General features: G+C 32.4%; 3 protein-coding genes across 3 annotated transcripts; 2 read left to right on the plus strand and 1 right to left on the minus strand.

Moving 5' to 3' along the window:
• Positions 1–6,450: 6,450 nt before the first annotated feature.
• LOC132062863 (probable BOI-related E3 ubiquitin-protein ligase 2) lies at positions 6,451–7,891 on the plus strand. The gene is made up of 2 exons (XM_059455339.1): positions 6,451–7,081; positions 7,211–7,891. The coding sequence occupies exons 1-2, from the start codon at positions 6,971–6,973 to the stop codon at positions 7,715–7,717; spliced, it is 618 nt and encodes a 205-aa protein (XP_059311322.1). The 5' UTR covers positions 6,451–6,970; the 3' UTR covers positions 7,718–7,891.
• A 5,452-nt stretch (positions 7,892–13,343) lies between these two features.
• LOC132065164 (chloroplast protein FOR GROWTH AND FERTILITY 1) lies at positions 13,344–19,297 on the minus strand. Its single transcript, XM_059458423.1, has 2 exons — positions 18,748–19,297; positions 13,344–14,369 (listed from the first exon to the last, which is right to left on the minus strand). Exons 1-2 carry the CDS (start codon positions 19,051–19,053, stop codon positions 13,569–13,571), a joined length of 1,107 nt encoding a protein of 368 aa, XP_059314406.1. The 5' UTR covers positions 19,054–19,297; the 3' UTR covers positions 13,344–13,568.
• Positions 19,298–22,986: 3,689 nt separating this feature from the next.
• Positions 22,987–27,028, plus strand: LOC132065165 (glycerate dehydrogenase HPR, peroxisomal). Its single transcript, XM_059458425.1, has 13 exons — positions 22,987–23,202; positions 23,296–23,379; positions 23,984–24,124; positions 24,920–25,041; positions 25,137–25,218; positions 25,300–25,372; positions 25,449–25,540; positions 25,628–25,702; positions 25,787–25,894; positions 26,102–26,179; positions 26,357–26,401; positions 26,520–26,634; positions 26,732–27,028. Exons 1-13 carry the CDS (start codon positions 23,080–23,082, stop codon positions 26,752–26,754), a joined length of 1,161 nt encoding a protein of 386 aa, XP_059314408.1. The 5' UTR covers positions 22,987–23,079; the 3' UTR covers positions 26,755–27,028.
• The last annotated feature ends 582 nt before the right edge of the window (positions 27,029–27,610 follow it).

The following is a 27,610-nucleotide window of genomic DNA, read 5'->3' on the forward strand; positions in this document are numbered from 1 at the left end:
TCTTTTTTCAGCACATTACACCAAAATGGCATGCCTTTTTTTTTTAAACAAATGGGTATTTTAAAATTCATTTTGCAACAAATTTTGCTTTTTTTTAATTTCGTTTTTAATATAAAAAAAAAGAAATTAAAAAAATAAAAATTTTTGCATTTGTGCAATATATAGGGTATCTTCTTTAGCAATGTATTATTGTAAAGGGACAACTATTTGAGGTGAAAATTTCCAAAGTTATCAGATGCATAACTAAACATAATTTAAAACCTTCTTTTTCGAAAGGGATAGGTTAACAATGTAAGAAGATCCGAAATTGATAACTAAATATAACTAAAAGGCTCATCCTAAGATATTATTGCATTCTCTAAGAAAGTATCTCTCGGATCGACTTGCATTTTAATCGTATACACCATTTTTGTTCCAACTACATGCTTAATCTCGGTTTACAAATTAACAACAATTAACATAAGTATGAATGTCATGATATATTTTAAAATACCAAGCGATATGTCCAACTTAACGGAATATAGAGTACTAGATTTTTTCGAATGGATTATTAAATTTAAAGTAACCATAAAACTTTATCCAAGATAGTAGGATTGAGTTTGTGGTAATTAAGTTATATCCCAAAGAAATTAACAAATCAATTTTATCGATCGTGTGGATCCTCGTATATATACTTCAAAACCTAACAATAAATTGTTCGAAAATGAAAAATAGTAGTTAGTATCAACGTTAATGAAATGTTCGATGTTTAACAAAAAAGTTTCATATCAAATAATTAGTTTGGAATGACAAATACATATATAAAACTTCCCACCCATAAAAAAGTTGTGGTTAAAAAGTTTGATAATTCGTTAACAAATTTATGGGGAGAGGGCAGTTTCTTTTTTTAATGGGCAAACTTGAGGGGGATAATGAAGGAATTATCAAATATGCTACATAACTAAACATAACTAAAGTCTGTTAGACTTTTAGTTAAACACAACTTTGGGCATAACTAAATATAATAATGGCCCTCCAAAGATATTGTGCATTTCTAAGAAAGTATGTGTCAAAACATTTTAATCTTCTTAAGACACGATATTGTTCCAACTCACATGCTTAATCTCAGTAAATTAACAACAATTAACATAAGTATGAATGAGACAAACATATGTCCAACTTAATGGAACACACATACTAGATTTTTTGAAGCTATTAAATTTAAAGTAACCATAAAACTTTGCGTCCAAAACAAGTTTGTGGTAATTAAGTTATATCCCAAAGAAATTAACAAATCAATATTCTTAGTTCGTGTGGATCCTCGTATATATATACTTCAAAACCTAACAATAAATTGTTGGAATTAAGGGAATAGTAGTTAGTATCTCACGTTAATGACAATGGGTTCGTTTTATGGTGTTTAACAATTAACATACCACGAAAGCAACCCATAATTAGTTTGGAATGACAAATATATATATTTTTGTTTAATTTCTTTAGGATAAGTTTGATAATTAGTTAACAAATTTACTTTCACGGGGGCATACTAACTAAAAGATAACTTGTACTTTTGGTGACCCCTAAAGCATAAATTTGTGAAGGAATTAATAAAGTTATGCGGACCAAGATAACTAAACATAACTAAATTTTCCCCCGAACCCCCTGAGACTTTTAGTTAAACACAACCAAAAGTCCGTGGGAAAAAGATAAAACTTTGCGTCCATGACAAACTGAGTTTGTGGTAATTAAGTTATATCCCAAAGAGTTGGAGTGGTCAAAAACATTGAAGATTTGTCTATGTATTATATAATGTAATTTTATGTTTTTTCTTCTCGGTAGTAGTACTAATTAGGTTGAAGTGAAGTTGTACTTAGATGATTAACAATGGTTGTAGTACTAATTAGGTTGAAGTGAAGTTCTATTTAGATGATTCACAATGTAATCTAATTTTGGTTAGCATATTGAATATGATTATGATACCATATACTTTGTGAAGCAAACGTTAACATGTTAGTAATGGTTATCTATTCAACATGTTAACACTAACAAACATTCAATGGAAAATCCTTACGGAGAAAATAGCAACTACCATTTCAATGCAAATCTAGACAATAAGCATTGACCATTTGAATGCAAATTCTCCAACCCACACACACTTAAAGGAAAATGGTTATTTTAAGTTTTTTATCGGTTAAAAACTTAAAATACTTAAAATAACCATTTTCCTTTAATATTTTCCTTCCCAAAAAAAAAAACAAAATTTATGCATTTCAGCAAATCGAAACAACCCATTTGGGCTTTTTAAAAAAAAAAAAGGCATGCCATTTTGGTGTAAGTAAAAAAAAAGTATAAAATAACGCGACCATACTTTTCTTTTTGGATGCATAAGCGATTATTAATCCCCTCAATTATACGAGATATACTAATAGGCCAATAAGGGTTAGAGTTAGGAAGAAATTAGATGGGCACGAGAAGTAGAGAAGGCTACTAGCTAGTAGTTTTAGGTAGGAAAATGTACTTCTCCTAATGCTCTTATAGATTAGCATGGGGATTAACACATAATTTAGTAAGAAATACTAAATAATACATTGATTGTCTTTAAGCATACAAATAAGGCCGCACATTAGAAGTCCTACAAGAAAATGAATGTGTTAGGATGCAACAACTTTGGCACAGCTACTAGCCTACTACAATTTATCCTTGGCATTTTATTTCTTTATACTTGGTTTTAAAATTGTACTATGAAATTTGATGTATTTATAATTTTTTCTAGATCGTTTCTTACGGGTTACAAGTGGCAAAGGAATACAGAATGCGTGATAATCCAATATGATGTCTAATACAATTTCCAAAAGTGACTCTTAGGAGATGACAATTTGATAACGAAAGGAGATAGGTTAAGCATATGAAGGTGCATGATTCATTTAATTTTAAGGAGGGTAAGAAGCAAGAAATTGATGAATCATGAATTTTTTTGCAAAAAAGGCTTCATCTATTCTATTGCTTTATTCATGGGTTTTCTATGTCTCTCCAACTATCTCATCCTTTATCTTTAAGTTATCACTTTCACAATTTTTAAGATGCATAATTATACACCCTTTTTGTTTAGTTTGCGTGAATATCTTTTTCAGGTTAGATAAGTATGTATTCAACGGAAAAATTGGCATAATTCAAGGTGTGTTTTTTGGAATTCCTATATTTAGAGTTTGACTAAAGGTTAAAAGATGTGATCGTAATTGTTATTTTAAGTTTTTCACCCGACCCTTAGGTATTTAATTTGGGGTTCAACTAGATTCGGATACGTGCTAGAACGTCACATATTGAGGTTATAATGTTTTTTAATAAAGACTACTTTATATTTAGGGCTCGAATTTGAAGTCCCTGATTAAGGATGAAGATTACTTATCACTTTACCACAATTTTATCGATCGTGTTAGTGATTATTACGTACTTGTATATTTAGACTGAACTTGATTTACTCGACAAAAATTGAAACTTAGTCAGAATTGTTGTGCCAATTGAAAATTATAGCGACATATATAACAAAAATAGGTTTCATCATCAATTATGTCTAACTCTAGGACTGGCTGCCAAATTATGGGAAAGCAAAACTTCAACTTCCCACTCAAACGTAATGACATTTGGCACATATAATTAAAAATTGACCTTTCGTATAATGACAATAATAATATAGGCATGCTCACTAGACTCGGTTCTTTTTTTACTTACAACTGACGAGTCATTAGCAGCCATAGGGGTTAGGGGTCCATATGGACGATATCCAATATATACTTCATGAGATAACGTAATTAAATTATCACTTTGTTTGGATATATGATTGTTACATATTATTTCATAATGTATCGTATTATGTTGTAATATTTTGTGTTGTATCGTATTATATTGTTTTGATTAACTCAATGTTTGAATAGATTGTATCGTCATTTTAAGACGTTGTTACATAATCTCACGCATCAACAATTTGAAGGATAAACCTATAAGAAAAGTAGTAAATTTCAAAATATTTCTTCTCGGATAAAATTACCATAAAAAAGGTAGGGTAAATGATAAAATAGAATTATTAGATAATAAAAACGAGAAAAAAAAGATAAGGCAATGACGCAATAACACCAAATCGGTCGTTACATAAAATGAGACTTTTCGTCGTTACGTAACGATAGATTTAATGGTACGATACATTAAAATTTAAGTAACAATCAAAACAAACATTATATTTAAAATAACAACACAATACAATAGGTAACAACCATCCAAACAAGCTGTAACTAATTACACCGTGTTAGATCCAATCAAATGCAAACATTATCAATTAAGTGATTTATTTAGTTTAAACTAAGTAATTACACCGTGTTACATCCAATCAAATGCAAACATTATCAATTAAGTGATTTATTTAGTTTAAACTAAGTAATTACACCGTGTTACATCCAATCAAATGCAAACATTATCTATTAAGTGATTTATTTAGTTATCTCTTTGTTTTTTATGGGGAAACAACAACAAACTGGACGTTTTTATTTATTGATTAAAAATAACTTATACTGTGAATGGTAATCTGTTATAAAATAATAAAATTAAAATGCAAGAGGACATATATATGAAAGAGACTTGAAGATTGATATGATTTATTTCACTTCTGTGTGTCTTCCATAGGACATGATCACTAACTAAAAGATAATTTTTACTTTGTGATCACAAACTAAAAGATAACTTTACTTTGGTGATCACTAAAAAAGATTTGAATGATACATGGACATTCACTATTAAATATTATTTACAACTCAGCATTATAAATTGATTCATTGTTGACCTTGTAAATTTAGTGATTCATTTAAGTGCATGATTCCTAAATCTGAATATTAATTAACTCAATTATACATTGTGGATCATAAGGAGGCATGTATCACCATTATAACTTGTACGCCTGAAATATTTAAAGCAAATCACAACCATTACACTACGTCAGTTATATGAACTATCACTATTTATCTTGCTTCATTTGGACCTATTTCAAATATTTAAATTCAAAGCTATCATTTTTTGCCCAATAAATTTTAAAAATGTTTGAAGGGAGCTATTAAGGTAAAACTTGCATGTATTGAGTGTTTATACCGAAGCAATGAATGTAAAACATGTTCCGTTATATACATATTTATCACTTAAATCACGGTTAAGTGATGTTATTTTTCACTTTAATTTTAATTGCTAAGGTTAACTTCAATAGTTTAATATAAATACTGAAAGCAAAAAAATAATAGCCAACTCTTAATTAACTTGTCAATTAAGTTAGAAGAATCGACATTCCTTTGAATTCCAGTTCAATACGTTGGTGGGAATTCCTTAAATTTGGTTTTATCACTTCCTTGAAATTTCGTTGGTGAACCTATCTGTCAAGATTTCTACGTATTAACTTCCTAACAAAACACTAATTAAATTTTACCAGAAAAAAGGTGTGAAAATAAAGCAACTTCTTGATAACATTATTACTTTCAAAATTCACCCATTCCTGACAATTATCAATCTCATTCTGATTACTAATATCAATTAATAGATCACAAGTTGTCTTAACCAGCTCTGATTAGGCTGGAATAGATATTTGACTTTGAAAAGTAAGGTAAAGTACTGCGCAAGTTAATTTAGAAGTAGATTTCATATTATTACTTCTTTCTTTTTTGGCAGAATTCAAGTATTGTATACTAATAATAAAAAATATATTAGACAATCCAAATATTTTTTAAAGTTAACTGCATGCAAGTGTTTATACCTTAGAGTCGTTTCATCGCTAGTTAAAAGACTAGTAACTTTTTAGCGGCTTTGTATAAACTTCACCTATCAAGTACGTTGTTTAATTATCTTTCTACCATCCCACATAAACTAAACATATACAGTATAAGTTATGGGTTAATTTATCTATTATTTTATGTGGAATAAAAAATAAAATAATTAAGCCTTACATAGCTAATTTATATATAATTAATTCATAAATTTTCAATATCTACATAACTCTAACCAGCAACCAATCAACCCGTTAGTATGTATTGATAAGCTTGTTTTATAAAAATAAGATTATAACTATAGAGAGTGAACCGAATTACACCAAACATGTAAAAACTTTTGTATATTGTCGGTGAAGATTTAATTATCTTATTATACTCCTATTTACTTAAAAATTATTTCAAAAAGGGAAAAAAAAAAGTGAATAAGGAGTGGGGAATCCTATTCTTTAGAGCAAGGAAACAGACAAATTTTATGATTCCATCTAATCTTTTAAAAACGGAAAAAAAAAAGCTGACCCTTTCTTTACTATTCAAAAATCCTAAAATAGTGCCTTGTATTGGCCTCAAATACGACAACACCAAAACTCATTCAATTCAAAACCGCACAAACAGGAATGGCAATTGAATATGAACTAAATAAATAAGTATCTTTTCCTATAAATATTTCAATTAATTAATTCAAGTCTGACCTGATAGTCAAGTCACAAAATCTGCATGTGTACGTACTCTCTTTAAATGCATTGTTCACAAGAATATATAGAGAGAGAATCCTCTTCTTTTGGCTCTCTGCCCCTTTTTCAGGTTTTCAGTTTCTTTCATTAAAGAAAATTCAATTATTCACCCTACTTATAAAGACTGAAGAAAATTAGACCCCACCATTTATGAATATTTTTTCCCCCTTTATAAGAGCTTTCTCTCTTTGAAGAACAAACTATTTCTTGTTTGGTGGTGAAAAAAAGAGAAGGGTATTTTTTGTTCTTTGTTTCTGGTTACGAATATGGCTATTCAAGCCCAGTTATATACGGATAATCTTGGGTTTTCATTGGGTGGTTCACAAGATTTAATGGAAAACGGTTGTGGATTTAATCAGTTCGGTTTCACTACTCATCAACAACAACAACAACAACCCATTCAACAGAATTTCCAGCAGCAAATTTTGCCCCAAAAAATCAATCAGAATTTGATGAACATCAATGTGCCAAAACAGTATAGCAACGTTACTGAATCAATGCCTTTTTTCCCAGTTTCTAGCCACCCAGATCGAAAAACAGAGGATTGAAACCGATCAGTTCATCACTTTACAGGTAAATGATTCTTAGTTTTGTTTTCTCCCTTTTTTTTTTTTATTTGGTATGAAATTCCATCAAATTTTTGTTTATTCATGTTCGAGTTACAGAAATTTAACGTTGGTTTTTTTATTTTGATGAAAACAGAATGAAAGATTGAGATTGGTTTTAAACGAGCAAAGGAAACAACAACTAGCATTGATCTGGAGAAAATACGAAGCAAAAGTGCAATTTCTGTTAAAACAAAAGGATGAAGAAATAGCTAAAGCAGCAAACAGGACAAAAGAGCTTGAAGATTTCTTAAAGAAAATGGAAATAGAGAATCAAGCATGGCAGAGAATCGCCAATGAAAATGAATCCATTGTTGTGTCATTAAACAACACAATCGAACAGTTAAGAGAAAGTGGTTATTGTTTATCAACCAATGGTGAAGATGCAGAATCTTGTTGTGATGAACAAGAACAAGAACAAAATGGAAAAATGATATGCAAAAGCTGCAATTCTCGATTTTCGTGCATGGTTTTCTTGCCATGTAGACATCTTTCTTCATGCAAAGCTTGTGATTCTCTTCTCCATCAATGCCCTGTTTGTGGAATACCAAAAAAGCTAGCATTGAAGCCTTGTTTTGATCAGAAAAAAAAAAAACAATGGTAAATGAGTAGTTAAATTCATTAATTTCTTTTGTGTTTTTTTAATCCTTTGGTCAGGGGGATTTACTGTTTTTTTTTTGTGTACTTTTTTGATGAAATCCCCTAGTGCTGATGAAATGAATAGTGTTACTGGTGTTTAGTGTACAGTGAAAACTGAAATGAAGCATCTTTTTTAACCTTTCTTGGAGACGTTACTTTTTTACCTTTTTTTGGTGACTGAGATTTTAATTCTTTAACTTTATACAGTGATTTGTTTATATAGCAGTCGTTATTTTAGTGTAAGTAATTTGGAACCGTGACAGAAAAGGTTGATAGTAATAGCAAATATGTCAGAATTCAGTGTGGCTCTTTTACAAGAGCTCCAGTAAGTATTTTTTTTTTTTTTATCACTTTTAACCTTTTTAGAGAAATTTTCCTATTTTTTGAGTAGGCAATGTTGATTGTTCAGTGAGCTGGAGATTATTTAAGTAGGCCTGTTGCTATAAAACTAGGCATAAAGTTACAAAAATTCGGCATGGATAAAGTGACAGAATTAAAGCTTAGTTGGGCATATCTTTCCTTTTGGTACGTTACGTAGACCTCCTAATAATAATTATGTGTCAGAGACATTAAACATTATTTATTCACAGTATAAACTATCATGAACGTAATTAGTTGAATAAATTATAATATTCTTTAATTCATTTACTTTAAAGATCTACTACATATTAAAGCAATGGCGTGAATAAATGGACGACGGCACAGTACAATATGAAAGGAGGAGGGTCCAAGAAGGAAGTGATTTGTTTGTCTTGAAAACTGGAAAATCACATTAAATGACTGTTGTTTAACCATTATTTTGTTACTCCTTTTTACCCGATGAATGCAAGTGCATGGAACTTTCTCATCCTTTTTTCATTTTTACCTGCCTCTTGAGCATTAACAGTAAACTTATTTGATCACGATATTTACAAAAATGTTAAGTTATTAATGGTAGTGAGAAAACATATACAGTATTAAGATAGCAAACTAAACAAAGAATCTTTTGAAAAGAAATGAGAATTCACTTCGGAAAATCTCCGATTTGGGGTAAAGTATTCCCTAATAAAGACAATTCCATACACGGGGCTTAGATCCATCACAATCTTTGTTGGTTAAATCTTAATAGATATAAGGGGTTGTTTGGTTCGCAAACTTAGTTGCTCCGATATTATAATCTTGAGATAAATTTATACTTTTAATCAAAATACTATAAATTTAATTGAAAACTTAATCCTGAAATATCCACGTACCAAAAACAAACCCATACAATATATTAGTAGGAGGAACAAAAAATTTTTGAAAAGAAATGGGCTGCCCAAAAATTTGGCAGCACAGTATTTAATAGAAGGTTACGTTAATAGAGTAGTAGTTGGGGGCAGAGTGTCAGCAAAGTCAGTTTTGTGTGAAGCTGAAATCTGAATTACGTGTTGTACTGTGCGCTGCGTACGGCCAAAGAAGGAGGAGTGGACTTGATTTTGAGTCGTACTCAAATTGGGCTTTGAAACAGATCCAATAGCGTGTTGTAGGCCCCTTTTGTCTACATTCCCGTCAAAAATGTGAAACCAATACGTAACGCCTTTGACTCATTCGTTTGTGAAGAAGAAAAAGCGGGATTCTCGATCTTGAATTTGGTTTCCCTTACTTTCTGTTAAATCTATCTTTTGAAATACTGATCTGTGGACAGAAGATAAAGGAATCTGAAGGAAAGTGAAATCTGAAGGAAAGATCAAAATAATGATGAAAAAAAAAAAATCTGTGGACAACTGATTGAAAATATTTTTAGGGAAATTTTTTAATGAAATTGTGCAAAATAAACAATTATTTAGATAATAATAGCTTCACATATCTGAATGTGAATGCACATATAAATATTAAATTATTATATTAAGGTCTGAATACTAAATAATTGAGACTGTTGTTTTTTCAATATATGTATATTTAAAATTTGTCTTTATTTGATGACTGATGGAAGGTGGTGGTTGTTTTTTATGATGGTGGTTAAAGACTTAAAAGTGATGATAGTTTATTGTGGTGGGCAAATGTCAAAACTAGCTATAAAAGTGAATTGAATAGTGGTTAACTATTATCTTTGTAGAAATCTTTGAATAAATATTTTAATGATTAAAATTTTGACATAAATCTTAATCATCCAGACTCATTAAGTGATTGTAAATTTTTTTCAAAGAGACACTAAAATAATTATAACCCGAACGATTCAAATTAAAATCTAAAAAATAAACAGACTCAATGACTGGATTTTCATTATAGGCGAACAAATTAGACGAAAAAAGGGAAATGATCTATATATAATATAAAGCTAGGAATAGACAATCCCATGTGGCACATCTCAATGGCCTCCATTGACATTTATCTTTTTCCTCATTTTTTTGACATTTTCTCCATCATTTTTATCATTAACTATATTTAAAAGCCCATATAAAGACAATTAAAAAAACAAGGAATTGTAGTAATAAATTAAGAAGTTGAAGAGTCAATAGCAAGAGCATTACATACGAAATGAATATTAACTTGTAAATGCAATAAACATATGTATTAAATGTTTAATCAATGACCTCATTTTTCTGATAAAAAATTTAATTATTAATGATCAACATTCACAATGTTAATATAGCAAAATACGTTAAACATGATATAATGCAACCATAAAGAAATTAGTTTTCCAATAATAGTTTTCAACCTTTCATATTACTTCTTTATGGGAAAGCCTCGAGTCTTCGGTCTTCCTCTATTTTTGAGTATTAACTCCCATTATTTGCTTCCTCACTTGTAACTTATATCGCATTTAAATTCATCAAACCTCTTTAATTACCAAATACTACATTTAAATATGAAGATAAAGAACAAGTGTAGACAACTCTATGTTGATTAGAACGACTCTTATTGTCTCATGCGTTTTTTCTCCCTACACATATTTTATATTTCAATGTCATTATACTATGTTCATTCTTTTTAACTTTTTCTTATTTTCAGACATCAAATTTTCCCCAAGCTGATGAATATGAAGGTTGGAGGTTTCTGAGATGAGAAGGTAAGCAAAGAATTCTCTTCTATGAAAATACTAATTATTTTTATTTAACTATCTGTAAGCTTTTTCTGCGAGGCTATTCAAACTCTTTGTCTCTTCACCTAATGATATTCTAATATTTTTGTTGCTATTTTGGATTTGGATTTGCCGACAATGTGCAAACCCATCAATGCATGGTTTGAAGGCCCAAAATACAAAATCAAAAATATTACGGCACACCAGCTTCGATTTGAGCTTCCATTCAACAACAACACCATGATCAAGTGTTGTAGTAGCCGCCATGTATCTCGGCAACGTCTTGAAAGAGCCCTCCCAATTGCCGAAGACTATTTCATGTGCACGCCTACGCCCAAGATACGCCTTCCTCCTAGTGACAAGTTTTGTTATATACTTTCAAGACTACTAATACGCCTTTAATAAATGGTAACCGAAAAATTTGAAATATCAAGATATAACAAAAGTGAACATTATATTAACACAAAAAAATAAAAGAAACTTAGGCGAAGGGGATATCTTGGGTTCTTCTAATGTCGCCAACTAATACACGCGCAATCAAATTAGTATCTAGATCGCAATGATCATCTCTGGGAGGTCACCCATATCACAAGTGTGCTTTGTGTAGAACTTTGAAATAGTCCACATCTTTTCAAATAGCTTCTTTACCACTGAGCATCCATTCGCAGCCTTTGATACTTTCGCTTGCAGACCAATCGCCAAAGTTTTCGTGTGGAATCGTCAACTTTAAACCCCTCATCCCCGGATGCAATAAATCTTAACAGCCCTCTCAAAGGAGGAAACTTTAGTGGTGGAAGTACCTCTAGTGGTGGTGGCACATCTCGCGGTGGTGCACATCTCGCATGGTGGCGAAGATCAACTCAAGAGCATTAATTGATGAATGTTTTTTAAGTTTTTTTCAAGAATGTTGTGGTTGTATTTTTAATATATCATGGGTTTCTTATTAATGAATTAGTGTGTTAAGTATTTTCATCTACTCATGGTTATGAATGATGCAATTTAATTAAGTTTTTTTTTTTTTTTTTGCATGAACGCTGCCATTTTGACTAACTTTTGATTAATTATTAATGAACAAGTTTAAGTATTCGTAAAGAACTTCAAGCTAATGTCACCGAACCTTGAACGAAAATAGCGTTCGAGCACTTTTCAACCTCTAAAACGGTCATCCGAACTTTTGTGTATCCTTGATGTGTTGATCCTACCTAATTAATCGCACAAAAATAAGTAGGGTTCTATATAAAATATTGAAGTTTCGGTCCCGAAGCATGATTAATCTATGGTCAAAGTACGTTAAAAAAGTACAACGAAAGAAGGGTTAACCAAAGAGCAGAAAAAAAAAAACAAAGCACTATAGGCAAAGAAATTATCGGCTATAAGCTTAATCGAGTCAGGTTTCCGTTAACTCTTTAGCGCAAAGAATTTACATCGCGCTAAAGGCATTTTCGTAACTTTTTTTTTTGTTGGGGTATTTTGGTCGAAACTGTTTTTTTTGGGGGCATTTTGGTTCCGGACTCCTAAATCATGTAGAAGCAAATTATGTAGAGATGGACTCCATTTTCTTTGTAAGATATTTTTTCAAGTCTTTTTTTAATTTACTTTTTCCCTGTTTAGATTTTTACTATAAGAACATAAACCACGTTGGTTATTCTCCTATCCTTTGTAAGTTTGTACAGTTTCTAAAAGCAGTAGTTTCCTTTGATTAATCCTGAAAGCTAACATTAGTACAAAACTATATAGAATATTATTTTCCAAAGCTATTATGTATAATATTGTTGTTTCTTAATTAATAGTATAATATGTAGATTGTAGCCTGTCAGCTATTGTATATGAATGTGATAAACATGTCATAAACTAAGAAAATTATTTTTAAAATTTATGATCTTAAATATGCTATGAATTTCTTATTGGGTTAAAATCATGTCATTAAGAGTAAAATAAAAAATCAAACTAAATCATATGTATCGCTCAAACGTTTTTAATGACATCCAATATTACAAAAGAAAAAAAAAACGAAGCATTGACACCAACATGAATTTAAACTAAAAATCCTATTTAATTGGATTGAAACACTAAAAATAATCTTTAGAATATTTTTAGAGCTAGAATATTTAAAAATTTGTTTTGTGAATTTAACGGTATTTTTACGATCGCGCAAAAGTCATGACAAACGCACTAGCGTTGTCAATACAAGAGAAACCCTTTGGTAAAATGCCGTAAGGAGTGGATAATTCGTTTTCTTTTTTTGTTTCCACTATGGTTTTTCGCAGTACCGTTTTTTGCCCTCTTTCATTCGTTGCCTTTTTTTTTCCCTCACAAAGCGTCAACAAGAGAAAATATGAAAAAACATGACTTTGCCATCAAAGAAAAAAATTACCGTGAAACCTTAAAATGCTGCTAGTTTAGACGTGAGAGAATATCTTTCTCACTCAACCACATTATGGATTTTATTAAGTCCTACTTGACACAAATTTTCAACAAAACATAGTTTTCTTAAGCAAATGCAAGTGAATAAACAAAACACTTATTTTCTTACGCAAACGCAAGTGAATAAACAAAACAGTTAATTTCTTAAGCAAATGCAAGTGAATTCCTATCTTTACACACACGAGTTGCAGATAATCTTCAAATTTTTATAATATATATAACTCAAATGTTACCATCCACCCCGCTAGAAGTAAATACTACAAGATTTCTCTTCAATTGAAACATAATTCCTCATCAAAACGACATCCCCTAACACTGAACGTAAACTAATTTTATCGCCGGATTAGACCTAATATAGGCTAAAACCAAAAAATTGACTGATGATAATAGCAAGTCCTAAGCCAATTGCTATTAGGGAAGAAGCCCAAGTTAGCTTCTCTGTTATTCTAGGAACCCGATCCTTCAATGCCTGACTACACGAGCCTATAAAGACAGTATAGCTTCCCATTGCTATAACTGTACCAACCAAGAACATGCCCAAAAAGGCAGCACCAGCAACACGAGAAGGCAAAGCAAGTGCGGGTAAAATCATCATCAGTGCATCTGGTTGAAGACCGTGGACAATTCCTGTGGCAAAAGTTGCTAACCCTATCTTTTTCTTCTTCCCAATAACGGGGGTGTCAATGCCTTCAACACCATTTTCAAGGGCCACACATGGTGTAGGAACTTCAGATGCTTCTTTAATTCCCATTGCTCCAATGACAAGGAGAGTGAAGCCGACTACTCTGGTCCCCCATGTACGAATAACTTCAATGTGGAGACGGTCCTTTAAGAGAAGAAATAATAGGCCGAAGATTAATTGTCCAGCATCATGGCCACAGCCCCAGAGGGCCCCTACTGCTGCACTTTCCATACGTGTACGGCCTATAGAGAGAGGAGCCAAAGCAGCGAGATGGTCAGGACCTGATAGGGTGTGAAGGCAACCAGCAAAAAAACCAGCCCATGCGCTTGTTAGTAGTTCATTACGTACTAGTGGAGCCCCAGTCTTAGCTGCAGTTGGAAAACTAGCAAAAGCGGGTGAAACAATGACTGGATGGAGGAGCATAACAAGAATGGCTGAGAGTAGGACTATTGTACTTGCAGAAACTACCTGAAAAAGAATCATAAGCCGTGTAGAGGAAGATAACATAAGTGTCTTCTTTTTTATAGACGTAAATGTAATGCACAATATAATGCAGTAGAAGCAAATGTAATGCATGGACCATAAACGGCTTTACTCTACTCAGTGCAGTGCTACAGGCAAAATGAGCATAATGATGAAGTTCAATGCAACATTGAAAACTGTAAAATGAAGTTAGCCAGGTGAACCTCTATCTATCTGCAGGTTTAACATCTCAGTGGGTAAAACAGCTATTTTAATAAGACGCTATTTATTACGGAATCATCTTTCCGTAAATGTTGCAGTTTTATAGACTTCGTAGTTTCCAACTTCCATCTCTACTTGAAACTCAGGCATCAGAAAAGAGAGAAACAATAGTCTGAGGACATAAGCATTATTTCTATACAAAACATCTTAAGGTTGTTGAGTATGAAACATTTCCAAGTAACTACCGATAATTTAAAATATTCACAATAGAAGGTCCACATTAATGAAAACAAAAACAGCTAATCATTCAATATTGGACATTTTTAGGCTACCAAAAAAGGTGAGGTTATTTGTTGGCACAATCAGCTTAATCGCGAACTCTTGACTATAGCTAAATGGGTTAAATTGGTATTTCCTGAACTTTTTTGTGATTTCAAAGCAATATTAGAGAAAAATCTTCACACCAATTGTTCTTCTTTAATATGGTGCCTTGAAATGCAGTTTGTACTCACCCTTCCTTTGAGTAAGAGCCCGTTTGGATTGAAGTTGCTAAAAACAGCTTATTTTTTGAGTGTTTGGCTGGCCAGCTTAAAGCCATTTTATACTTAAAATAAGCCCAAAAAGATAATTGGGCCCGTTTGGCGTAGCTTATCTAAATCTGCTTATAAGCTGCTTTTTTTTAAGCCCATCCAAACAGGCTCTAAGTTAATCATCAACAGAAAGAGTTACCTCATGCTGCATGAAGAGAATGATTTAGTAAGGTTGTCTTTCATTTGAAGAATTTAATATCTCTCTCTCTCTCTCTCTCTCTCTCTCTCTATATATATATATATATATATATATATATATATATATATAAAGCCGGGACATAGGCCCGGTGACGTGGCAGCCTAAAATACCAGCATTCACATTTATTTTTATTCTCAGTTTTTTGCCTTTATTGTCCTAATTATTTAATTAGTAAAAAAATATTATTCCAAATTTCCTTTCTGAATAGTTGTGTCCAAAGCAAACGTCGCCTCCCAAATTATGCTTCTCTCTCTCCTTAGTTATTAGTGAACTAATCCCCAACTATTCCTACACCACAAACCCACGTCCCTTTCATCCATTCAAATTACTTCTAATATTGTAGAGTTCCATCGCCTGGACACTGCCATCTTCATTGTCATTTACTGATAATCAATATAGAATTCGTTGCTTTTTATTCAACCTAATTATTATTATAGTTAAATTCATATTCTTCATTTTTTAATGTCGATTTCTTCTAATATTGTACAGTTCCTTTACTTAACCTAATTATTAATTATGTTTTGATTTTTAAGAGTACTCTGAATTTAAATTAGTATCACTATGGTGTTGTTTCAGACATTGCTTTTGGAGAAGCAGTAGGTTTTTGGAGGTGCTTAGAATTTCCAACAATAACGGTAACAAATTTGATGAATTATATTCCTAGTTTAATCATCTCCTTTGCTGTCATTGACCCAGTTGTTTACGTAATTTTTGCTTTCTATACATGTATTCTAACGTTTCGATTTTTAATAGTACTTTGACTTTCATTTTTGGGTATGATTAAACTTTTTTTCATAGTTCAATCATCTCCTTTGCCGTCATTGACACTATTGTTTACATAATTTTTGTTTTCTCTACATGTATTCTTATGTTTCAATTTTTAACAGTACTCTGACTTTCATTTTGGGTATGATTCTGCTTTTTTTGAAAGAAAATTTTTTTTTAAAAAACTCTGATCTACTTGTATAGTGTCACCTCAATATTTTTTTAATCTTCAATTCAAATTATTATTTATACTCACTCCGTTTCAATTTATGTGAAACTATTTCCTTATTAGTCCATGCTAAAAAAATGAACCCTTTCTATATTTAAAAACAACTCACCTTTATGCAATGATTTATCAAGTTTAAAAGTCTTCTCTTCTTTCTTAAACTGCGTGCCAGCAAATGGACTCATGTAAATTGAAAGAAAGGGAGTAGGAATGATAAGAAGAAAAAAGTGATTTGGCAGAAGGATGAGAATTTTGCAAAAGAAATGAGAAGGAAAACTGAAAATTTGATTGGTGAGGAAAGAAGGTAGAGAGGTTTTTTTAAAAGTTGGAATTTTGGTAAAGAGAAAAAGGCATGCTGAATAGGGGGAGAATTTTTTTAAATTTGATACTTTAATAAAAATTTGATCGCTTTCACATGTACCTGTGCAAGGTCTACTAATTGAGTATATATTTTTCAATGTGTTTATGAAGACAGAAGGGTATTGACTCTAGAGTTAGAAGAAAATTTATCGACACTATCTTCTCAATGACCTTAAAAAGTTTGTTGTGCTTAATACAAGTGAAATTGATCGATATTCATAATAATTTTAATTAGGATTAATAGGCAAAATAACTGTTACATATTCGCTCCTCAAGGACACCACCATCGAGTAACTACAAAAGTAATGCCTCAATCCATCTTTGATTTTCTGTCTTAATAATTTTTTCTTATAATTTTTTAAAGATTTGTTATGTATGCCTTACTTATATATTTAGTTTTTCTTTTGCTTTTGGTTTTATGATAATTTAATCTCTTATTTTTCTATTAAATCTGACCATTTCATAAATCTGTTGTTGAAGGTGTATAGTAGTGAACGCTGCAAAGTTGAAGAATTCATTCTTTTTATTTATACAAATATAAATATATATCTCGGAGAAATTCTATAATCAGCGAATATATAGAAGATAAAAAAATGATTAAAGAGTGCGAGTAATATTTTTATATCAGTAATTATCTTTCAATTTAAGTTGGAATAACCTCAGTATTTATGATTTTTATGAGAATATGTCTTTTGTAATTTTTAATATTAACTTTAAGTTGAAGTATTCTCCACATTCTAATTTGTACAATAATATGCCGTTTGGTATTTTTAATATTCAAATATTGGAAAAGGATCACCCGCAAATTCAATGAGGTTATTCATGACAGCGCGAAGCGCGGACATATTTACCAGTTCTAATATAAATAAGACTATTAGTTCCTATGCTTTAGGGTACTTCTCTCCAAATTAAATTTCTTAAATGGTACTAGATGAATGAACCCCGGATCATGGCAGATTCTTTTGAATTAACTAAGCGGAAGTAGACAAGATCTAAAATTCAAGTCCAAAATGCTAATTCATCCTTGTATTAGTAGCATGAAGACAACACTGCACATCATAACAAGTCAAACTACAATACAACCCACTAATGAGTTTTCTTTTGGCTTCTAGTGCAAAATGAGTCCTGCTCTCGTCCCCATCATCTTAAAGATGCTAATGGGCTCAACTAACATACTCATGCAAATAAACACAGCCCAAAAATCAGCCCTCTCGAAAATAGGCACTGTAATTTACGGAGTAAAACTGTTGGTGTCCGCTTCCTCGTCTTACTTAATGTTATCATTTCTGGACCTATCCATCAGTACACCACAGCTGGATTTAATAGCACAACTTACGTATGATCATGAATATACCTTTCTCCGCCTTTTGGCTAATATCAAGTGTGGTATATCAGATCACCGGAGTCACGTACCAAGTCCAACTTTAACTACTTTTGTTTTCCTCAAAGACCGCTATATTTCACATTACCTCATTATTTAAACACCTAAATTTGGAAACCATATAAGATGTGAAATGGCACTACCCAGGTTAGTTCAAGCCGATAAAGGTAACAACTTTACCTTGGAGTACTATTAACAGAAACTAACAGCAACTATTGTTAAGAATATAATTACGTACTATTAAAAAGTGTGCTCTCTCTAACAGCTCTAGCTTTTTAGATCAGATGGTCACACGCTTTAATAACTATAATCAAGTGCAAATAACAGCAAAAGACACACATTGTACCAGCGAGCGAAGCTACTTCTAGATTGGAAATCAGTTGTTCTGGCAAAGCTATAATAGAAACAATATTCCCTGGCTTGCTTGCAATTGGGTAATTCTTGTTGTTGTAAAGTATACTTTCCACTATTGTAGGTCCATTAACAAGAAAGAGCAAACTAGTTATACCAAAACTAACATTTTGTACACTAACCAGCTCAATATTACCAAATTCAGACAGCAAAACATTTTGCAAAGGAAAACATGTACAAAAATCATAAAGTGACGGCAAAATCAAAGCGAAGATGAACAAAGTTAGTACCTTGCGTTGGTGAGATAGAGTTTGAGCAACCCACTTGAGCAAATGGGGCTTAGAACCCGACCCATCAGGCAAATCCTTAGATGTCGACGAATTACCCAAATGCCCATCACCAAATCTGGATGAATGGGTCGACCCGGAAGATGAAAACGGGTCAAGGCACTTGCAAGAAACCGAATTGGGTCTCCGAGACTCGACACGTGGAAGTGAGGGGAATCTTGTAGAGGAGAATTGGAGTTGAGGGAGACGAGGAAAGGGTTTTAGGTGGAGTTTAGAGGGAAGTGAATTGGTATAGATAAGCCTCTCCATTACAATAGATAGCTACAAATTGCTAACCCCTTTTCCACCTACTTATTTCTTTTACTCTGTGTTTTATTTTGTCTGTTTGCTCTAATTTTTGGACTATATTTTCTGTATCTCTGAAAGAGGTTTTCAGATTATGCAGGAGAGAGAGAGAAGAAGAAGAAATTGAAGGAGCAAAAGTATGGGATTAGTTGATGATACGTAGACATTTCTACTTGCACGGATTTTTTCTTCTTTTGATCCTTTCTTTATTATCCTATGATTAAAATGTAATTATGGGTTAAGCGGCGTAATGTGTTTCTTGTTTTTGGATGGCAAGCTCCTCTTGTTTCTTATGGGTTTAATGGTAAAAAACTACAAAAGTATCACTTTTTTTTTTGCGAGTTTTACGTGTCAACTATTGGTTGTTCCTTTTTACTATCTGAACTATCAACATTTATGTATTAAAATACATATCGAAATTAATTAGATCATCTATCAATTATTCTTTTTTCCTATCTGAACTATCACCTAAGTGTTATATATATGGTGATAGCTTAGGAAGAATAAGAGAACAACTGATAATTGAGACGTCAAACTCGCGAAAAAATAATTCGTGTTTTAGTTTTTGAGTTTTTTATTAACTTAAATTTACGCTAAAGAAAATTGCTCCCTGTGTGAAAAGAGAAGCTAGAATAGAGAACCATCTTAGACCCCGTTTGAATTGGTTTATAAATTGGTCAAACCAGCTTATAACTTATTTTTAACTTATTTGAGTGTTTGGCAAAAATAGAAAACAGTTTAAATTAAGTTAAAAAAATACTTAAAATAAGCCAAAACCAAAAAGTTGCTCAACCCTCACTTATTTGGTTTGACCACAATTTTACTCTTCTATCCCTTATATTTTCTATTATTTATAATACTACCCTTACTTCTAAAAACCCTTTAAGCACTTTTATCCAAACACTTAACTGCTTATTTATAAAATAACTTTCAGCACTTAAAAGTACTTTAAACACTTATACTTAAAAGCCCCTTTTTTTTCAGCTAATTCAAACGGGCTCTTACTAGACTGGTAAATGGAAGATCTCACTATTTTAACCACAAATCTTTTATACCGGCACTGAAAGTGGCAAAAACTCTTGGTTTCATTTCTTTTTTAGTGAATCTTATGCGGCGTAGATTTTAACTAATTTGGTCGGTACATTTCGAATATCAAAAATACATACTCCCTTACAATCAATTTATGTGACACCATTTTCTTTTTGGTTTGTCTAAAAAAGAATGTCACGTTTTTATATTGAGAAATAATTCAACTTTATTAGATGATTTACAGCTACACATTTATATAAGATTTGTTTTGGACCATACATTTCAAAAGTTTTCCTTTTTTTTTTTTTAAACTCCATGTCAAGTCAAATGGTGCCACATAAATTGAGACGGTGGGAGTAATAAAAAAAAGGTAGGATAGAGAGGAAAGCAGGTTAGACTAGGAGTTAGAAACTTACCCTTTAGTTGGGTAGAGTAGAGTTATAATAAGTAGACTTTGTAATTCCAATTCTAATCAAATATAAAATTAGTTGTTAGAAGGTGCTCAACAAGATACATCAAGTTCAACTATATACTTGGTTATAACTATAATAACGTGATTTATGTAAATATATGAACAAGTCTATGAAGTACTAAGTCAAAAAGATACCAATTATGCAAAGCTTTCAGATTCTTGCACCACCACTTTGGAGAAAAGTAGTAACAGAAGAATGGGTCCAAAATGTGGGTTGTTGATGGAACTAATACCTAAATTTGGCTATGATCAATGTGCATTTGATTATTTTGATAAGAGCTTAGTGGAAGGCGTGGCTTCTTTCTCACCACAATTATTACTACCACTACGTGACTAGTTTCACATCGTTCTTTTCTTTATTTCGGCAAATGACAAGTCAACCAAATCACAATGGGTTCCACACATGGTCGTGTTTTTAGCGAGATTTGAATTATAATGCATTAAAGCATTAAGGACGAGTTCGGAATTTCAATCAATGATCGTGGAATATTGTTATAGTACTAATGATATTGTTTGTTACTTTAGTTATTACAAGACAGAAATCAAATCAAAAGATTAAATGTCCGTCTCACTCCATCTTTGAATCAATTTTTTGGCGCGGGTTGCCCTTCATAGTTCATACGGACTATCTTTAATTTTTGTCCCTCAAATTGTTGGTCTTTAATTTTGCCCCTGATTTTTGTTTAATAAAAATTTGTGGGCTAAAGTACTCTTATTTGCTAGTCCACGAAACCAGAGATTCTGGGTTCAATTCCCAATAGAGTCTAAAAACTATCCTTTCAAGCAAAGTTACATGTAAAACTTTGTCTTGTCCGACATAAGTTCTGTAATAATAAAGTTATCCGATATAAATTGTGTAGTAACTAATTCGCTCGACATAAGTTTATAAAAATTTTACCTTATCTTTCTGCAGAAATGAAGTTATGCCAGACATATTTTCGATCAATTTTTTTGTTACTTAAAGTATCAAAGGGCAAAAATAAAAGACCACCCCAAAAGGGGGCATTCGTGCGAATTGCCCTCTTTGAATCAGCCGGACATTAAACTTAGGTTTACCAAGTATATACAGTCAGGTCAAGCTAAAAGGCACGCACACTTGCATTGAAAATTCAATAGTCAAAGCCAATGTAGGTCGTTCCTCACTGCGTATAGTTCGAACTATATAGTGAGAGAGGTAAATTTGACACATATATAAAAGTTCGAATTCATTGATTCCATAATTTTCTTACATATTTGATAATTTTGTAAAATATTAAGTACTACCTTTTCTTGAGTACTACGTATATAGTTCACGTAATGTTCTTTTTCTTGATTCTATGTAGTAATTGCTTTACTCTTTCTTTTTGTTCTTTCTACAATTTGTCTTTTACGTACAAAAGAGTGCACCCTCTCTATGGGCATGTCTAGTTAATTGGATTCTGTCATGTAATTTAATTGGACTATTTTTATCACAATATTCATTTCGTCAATCAATAGCTGGCCACTATATGAAACAGTAAATAATAAGAGCCAAAAAAAAAAAACTACTTTAATAAAATGTTTAGTAATCTCTTATTCGCATAACTATAATTGATAATACACATAAAATGAGCCCTGATATTTTGTCAATTATTTATTTCTATTTGCATCGTTATTCTCCTCAGTCGAGGGTCTATCAGAAACAACTTCTCCATCTCTCAAGATAGGGGTAAGATAGATACACTCTACCCTCTCAACCCCACTTGTGAAATTATACTGGGTGTTGTTGTTGTTCTTTCTTTGCTGCATCGTTATTCTAATTACTCTGTTCTCGTATTATTCACATTATAAAAAAACAACATAGTTTGAATTAAACAGTTGCTTATGACCTCATTCTAAATAAATTTAAGTAATTGACCTACCAATCAATATTTATGCTAAACAAACAGGTTTGGAGACAGCTTTTGTCCTCTCCCGAGGTAGGATAAGACCTGCGTACGGGACACTCTCTCCAGATTTCACTTATGAGCTCACACTGGTATGTTATTGGCTATTGGGTCATGTCAGCCAAGGTAGGTTATGTTGTTTGATCCATTTTAATCCAGTTTGATTTGAGTAAACTCGAAATGAGCCGGATCTTGATCAATTTTGTCATTCGAACCTTTTTTACTCGCTCAATTTTGACCCAATCCTCTCATTTATTTCCTCTAACTGAGGTATAAATTTGCAACCTTTAAATTATTACCAACGACTAACATACTCGTTTTATGCTCTCATCTGCAGCAGATAGTCGCTAGAACTTCCTGGTTCACAATTCTTTGGGTTAAAATTTGTCGTGGTTCAATAAAGGATAGCAACCCACTTACGTGGCATAAAATTGGAGTCTCATTATCCTCTACCAAAAATGAGAGGTCCTCAGCCCAAATTCACAAATAATTCACGAATATTAGAAACCATAATATTTAAAAGAGGACACTTTAGAGTGAGTGAGTAAACAGAGAGCAAAGACATTAACGTTAGAATTGGTGGACATGGCAAAGCCCGTGCAAATTGAAGTGTGGAATCCAAATGGAAAATATAGAGTTGTTAGCACTAAATCTATGCCTGGGACAAGATGGATTAATCTTCTCATTCAACAAGATTGTCGTCTCGAAGTAACATATTCCTGTTCCGTTAATATTATTTCTTTTTGAAGTTGTTAATTTTATTTTGTTGGGGTTGATTAACTTAATTTAATGCATTTGTAGATATGCACTGAAAAGAAAACTATTTTATCAGTTGATGACATTCTTGCACTTATTGGAGATAGATGTGATGGACTCATTGGCCAGGTGATCATCATACATGTGTTATGTCTTGTTAATTGCTAGTATCTGTTTTTTCTTCTAAATGATTCAAATTTAACTTATATGCGTTGACAGTATAAAAAAACTACTGTATATTTTACTCTGTTGTAACCTGTCTCATTTTTCAAGTTGCTAATTCCAAATTTTTTGTGGACAGTTCAACTGTAGTTATTTTAGAAGAATTAACCTAAATAGTGGCCCACCTAGCCGCTCAAATTAAAAATAGCCAGCGGATATATAAGATATGTATAACACGAGTATAATCATGTATAATCAGTGTATAATATAGTAGAATTAGTAACTTGAAAAATGAGACAGGTTACAACAGAGTAAAATATACAATAAACTGTAGTTATTTTAGAAGAATTAACCTAAATAGCCGCCTAGCCAGCCGCTCAAACTAAAAATAGCCAGCGGATATATAAGATATGTATAATATGAGTATAATCATGTACAATCAGTGTATAATATACGTATACCGGCTAAAAAAAAATTAAACAGTAAATTCAGCCGGATAGTTTTATGTGATATGATTGTGTATGGAAGTTAAATTCAAATGATCTGTTTTTTTGGGTTTTGTGTTGTTCAGTTGACAGAAGACTGGGGAGAGACATTATTTTCTGCTTTAAGCAAAGCCGGAGGGAAAGCTTTCAGTAACATGGCTGTAGGATACAACAATGTTGATGTCGAAGCTGCTAACAAGTATGGTGTTGCTGTTGGAAACACACCAGTAAGTTTATACTTCTTCCTTGTTTGCTTTGTAATAATCCGTTTTCTTTGTAATGATCAGTGGTTTTTCAGAAGAGATTAGACATCTTACATATGTTTCAAATAGTAGACAATTTGGAAAACTCGTATTATTTTGGCTCGCTGTTTTATTGGCACTGAGGCTGACAAAAACTAGGATTTAGAGTTAGTGGGTTCAAAATAAGACGATCTTATTATATATATGTATTTTGATTTATTTTGCATATGTATGCATGGTTAGAGCCAAAAGCAATGAATTCAGTTAAACCTACAGAACTCGCCCTAGATCCTCTTTGGAGGAAGGGATGATGAGTAGAAAGCCGAAGATTGAAGTGTTTAAACTTATCAAAACCACTGATTTTTTTTTGTTGATTCCTAGGCAACTGTAATTTGACCCAACACATAACAATGAATCTATAGTATAATATGGAAGTTATACTCGGTCCTGTTTCCTCTTAATAACAGCAAATTTCTATTTTTCATGTAAAATGTCTCTGTTTGGAATTTCAGTCAAAAAGGAATGCCCCAATTAACTTTGAATTTGAGATGGTAGAACATTTCTATATTAAAATGAGGCACAAAAGTTATTTTGAGCTTGTTGCAGGTGTGTTAAATTATTTCATAGCTTGTAGATGCAGTTAGGAGTGACTTTTGTCGGACTTGATCAATATGCTAAGTGATGCATGGAAATTTTTTAGTGATCTGAATGACAATTGATATGTGCGTATATGTGTAAAGCCACTCATTTTCTCTTCTCATGTGATGTTTTAATGGCCAGGGAGTACTGACAGAGACTACAGCAGAGTTAGCTGCTTCACTTTCTTTAGCAGCAGCAAGAAGAATTGTGGAGGCGGATGAGTTCATGAGAAATGGAAAATATGAAGGATGGCTCCCGCATTTGTATGAAAATCCTTGAACTCGATTACATTCTATTTATTGTGTTTCCTCAGGTGTTTAACGTTTGGTCTATAACTTCAACACATCGTGTCTTCTAGGTTTGTGGGGAACTTGCTTAAAGGACAAACTGTTGGTGTTATTGGAGCTGGTCGTATTGGATCTGCTTATGCTAGAATGATGGTAATCAGCTACGATTTATCCTGAAATTGTATATAGATTTACTATGCTAATTGGAGCAACTTTGGTGTTTTATCCCAACAGGTTGAAGGCTTCAAAATGAATTTGATCTACTATGACCTGTATCAATCTACTCGTCTCGAAAAATTTGTGACAGGCATGTTTTGATCAGTCTGCTATATAACAATTTCTCAAGCTCATTGCATGTACTTATTTTTTTCTCGCCTTTGCAGCCTATGGTCAGTTCCTGAAAGCGAATGGTGAACAGCCTGTAACATGGAAAAGAGCTTCATCGATGGAAGAGGTGCTCCAAGAGGCCGATGTGGTAATTATTTTCTACATCAAAGGTGCACTTTAAGGTTTCTTAGTCATAGTACTGAATATCTCATTATAGTTCTTAATGCTTCTATAGATAAGTCTACATCCAATCCTTGATAAAACAACGTACCACCTTGTGAACAAAGAACGGCTTGCAATGATGAAGAAGGTAATATTTGTTGCAAGAATATCTATGATGCTTGCTGATTTATACAAGTATGATATCTTGATATTACTCAGCTGAAACATGCAGGAAGCAATACTTGTGAACTGTAGTAGGGGGCCCGTGATTGATGAAGTAGCTCTTGTTGAGCATCTGAGAGAAAATCCCATGTTCCGTGTTGGCCTTGATGTGTTTGAGGTAATCACGATACTAATCTTTTTTATTTTCGGCAATCCCCTTCTCCTATTATGAAAATGTAAAAAGGCGAATCCAATTATGTTATGCACCATTTCTAGCAAGCAAAAACCTGGCAAATAACTACTGGTGTAGAGTATGGGATCCTTTTTCTTGTCTTATACATTCGGGTAATGTGCTCATATTCGTTTAATTATCATGTTGTATTAGGACGAGCCCTACATGAAACCCGGTCTTGCAGACATGAAGAATGCTGTTGTGGTACCCCACATAGCTTCTGCTTCTAAGGTAATCTTGCACTTAATTATGTATTATGTATTTATCTGTGCTTAACCTCTAAGCTAAGAAGCAATATAATGTTCTGCTACAACAGCTACTTCCCATCTGATTCACCAAGTCTCGTGCTTTTTTATTAGTGTTGCCATTCGTTATAAAAAAATTTAAATCTCCTGATTCTTAATGCAGTGGACGCGTGAGGGAATGGCTACACTGGCTGCTCTAAATGTCCTGGTACGCAATTTTTAATGGAAATTAAAGACACAATTGTGCTAAAAATCACAGTGAAACATAAAGACATTGTTGTGCTTTGGATTCTGAATGTTGTATGTGTTTGTTGATCATGTTACAGGGAAAAATAAAAGGCTACCCAGTTTGGGGTAATCCGAACAGTGTGGACATGTTCTTAAATGAGAATTCACCGCCCCCTGCTGCATGCCCGAGCATTGTGAATTCAAAAGCTTTGGGTAATTAACTTGTATATGTAATTCGTATGTGCTGCTTATTTGTGCCAATTTGCTTGAAGGCTTTTTGCTAAATTCAAATGGTTTTTGACTATTGCAGGCTTACCTGTTTCAAAGCTGTGAAATTTGGAATGTTCAAGTGATCAACATATACCAAGATTATTGGAAATTTGAGACTTGGAGATGTCTATTTCAAGCTTGAAAAGGAGCTGATAATGTTTGGAAACTTTGCTATATCACGTATCACTCATTTGTCTATATTGGTTTTACATGATTTGCTGTAATTAGGACACCAGTTTTACACATCATCTCTGGTTTTTAAGACTGTTCTCCTGATGTGATATCTGTGAAACAAGCTTTACCCTTTTTAAGGTTAACATAAACATGGCTTGGCTTCTATAGGTGTAGTTTAGTTCAAAACCACGATATCTCAAGGTTATAATCGTAGGATTTAAATCGGAACTATAATTTTAATAACTTATCCAACCTTCTATACGGAAAAAGTTATACCAAGATTTTTGGTATAAACTAATATCAGTTGCTAATACCTCCAATCAAACAAGAGATATGTTTAATCCCAAAATTTATAGCGCGATAACCCACCTAATCCCTAGAACCAAACGGCCCTGATTGAAAAGATTCTGTATTTTCCAGTACATATGAGTAAATGAGACAATAAGCATTAGTAGTCTTGGAGAAATGAAAACTTAAATGGTTCAAACAACAATGTATCAGTTGCCAGCCATGTTTGACTTGTTGACGAGTCATTCTCCTACCAATCATTCATAGCATTAGCTTTTTCTTTTTGGATTTAACTTATATTAATGGAATAAAGAATTTTCATATTTATAGTACAACTTTTTGTAGAAAGAAATATGTTTAACGTGTCATACTTTAGGTGACATGATCAGCGTACAAAAGTTAAAATTTTCTTTTTAGCACAAATTATTTATTGGCGATGTCACATCCTCAAAAGAAA

The sequence above is a fragment of the Lycium ferocissimum genome, chromosome 7 (assembly GCF_029784015.1).
Source record: "Lycium ferocissimum isolate CSIRO_LF1 chromosome 7, AGI_CSIRO_Lferr_CH_V1, whole genome shotgun sequence".
In the NCBI taxonomy this organism is placed as follows: Eukaryota; Viridiplantae; Streptophyta; class Magnoliopsida; order Solanales; family Solanaceae; genus Lycium; species Lycium ferocissimum.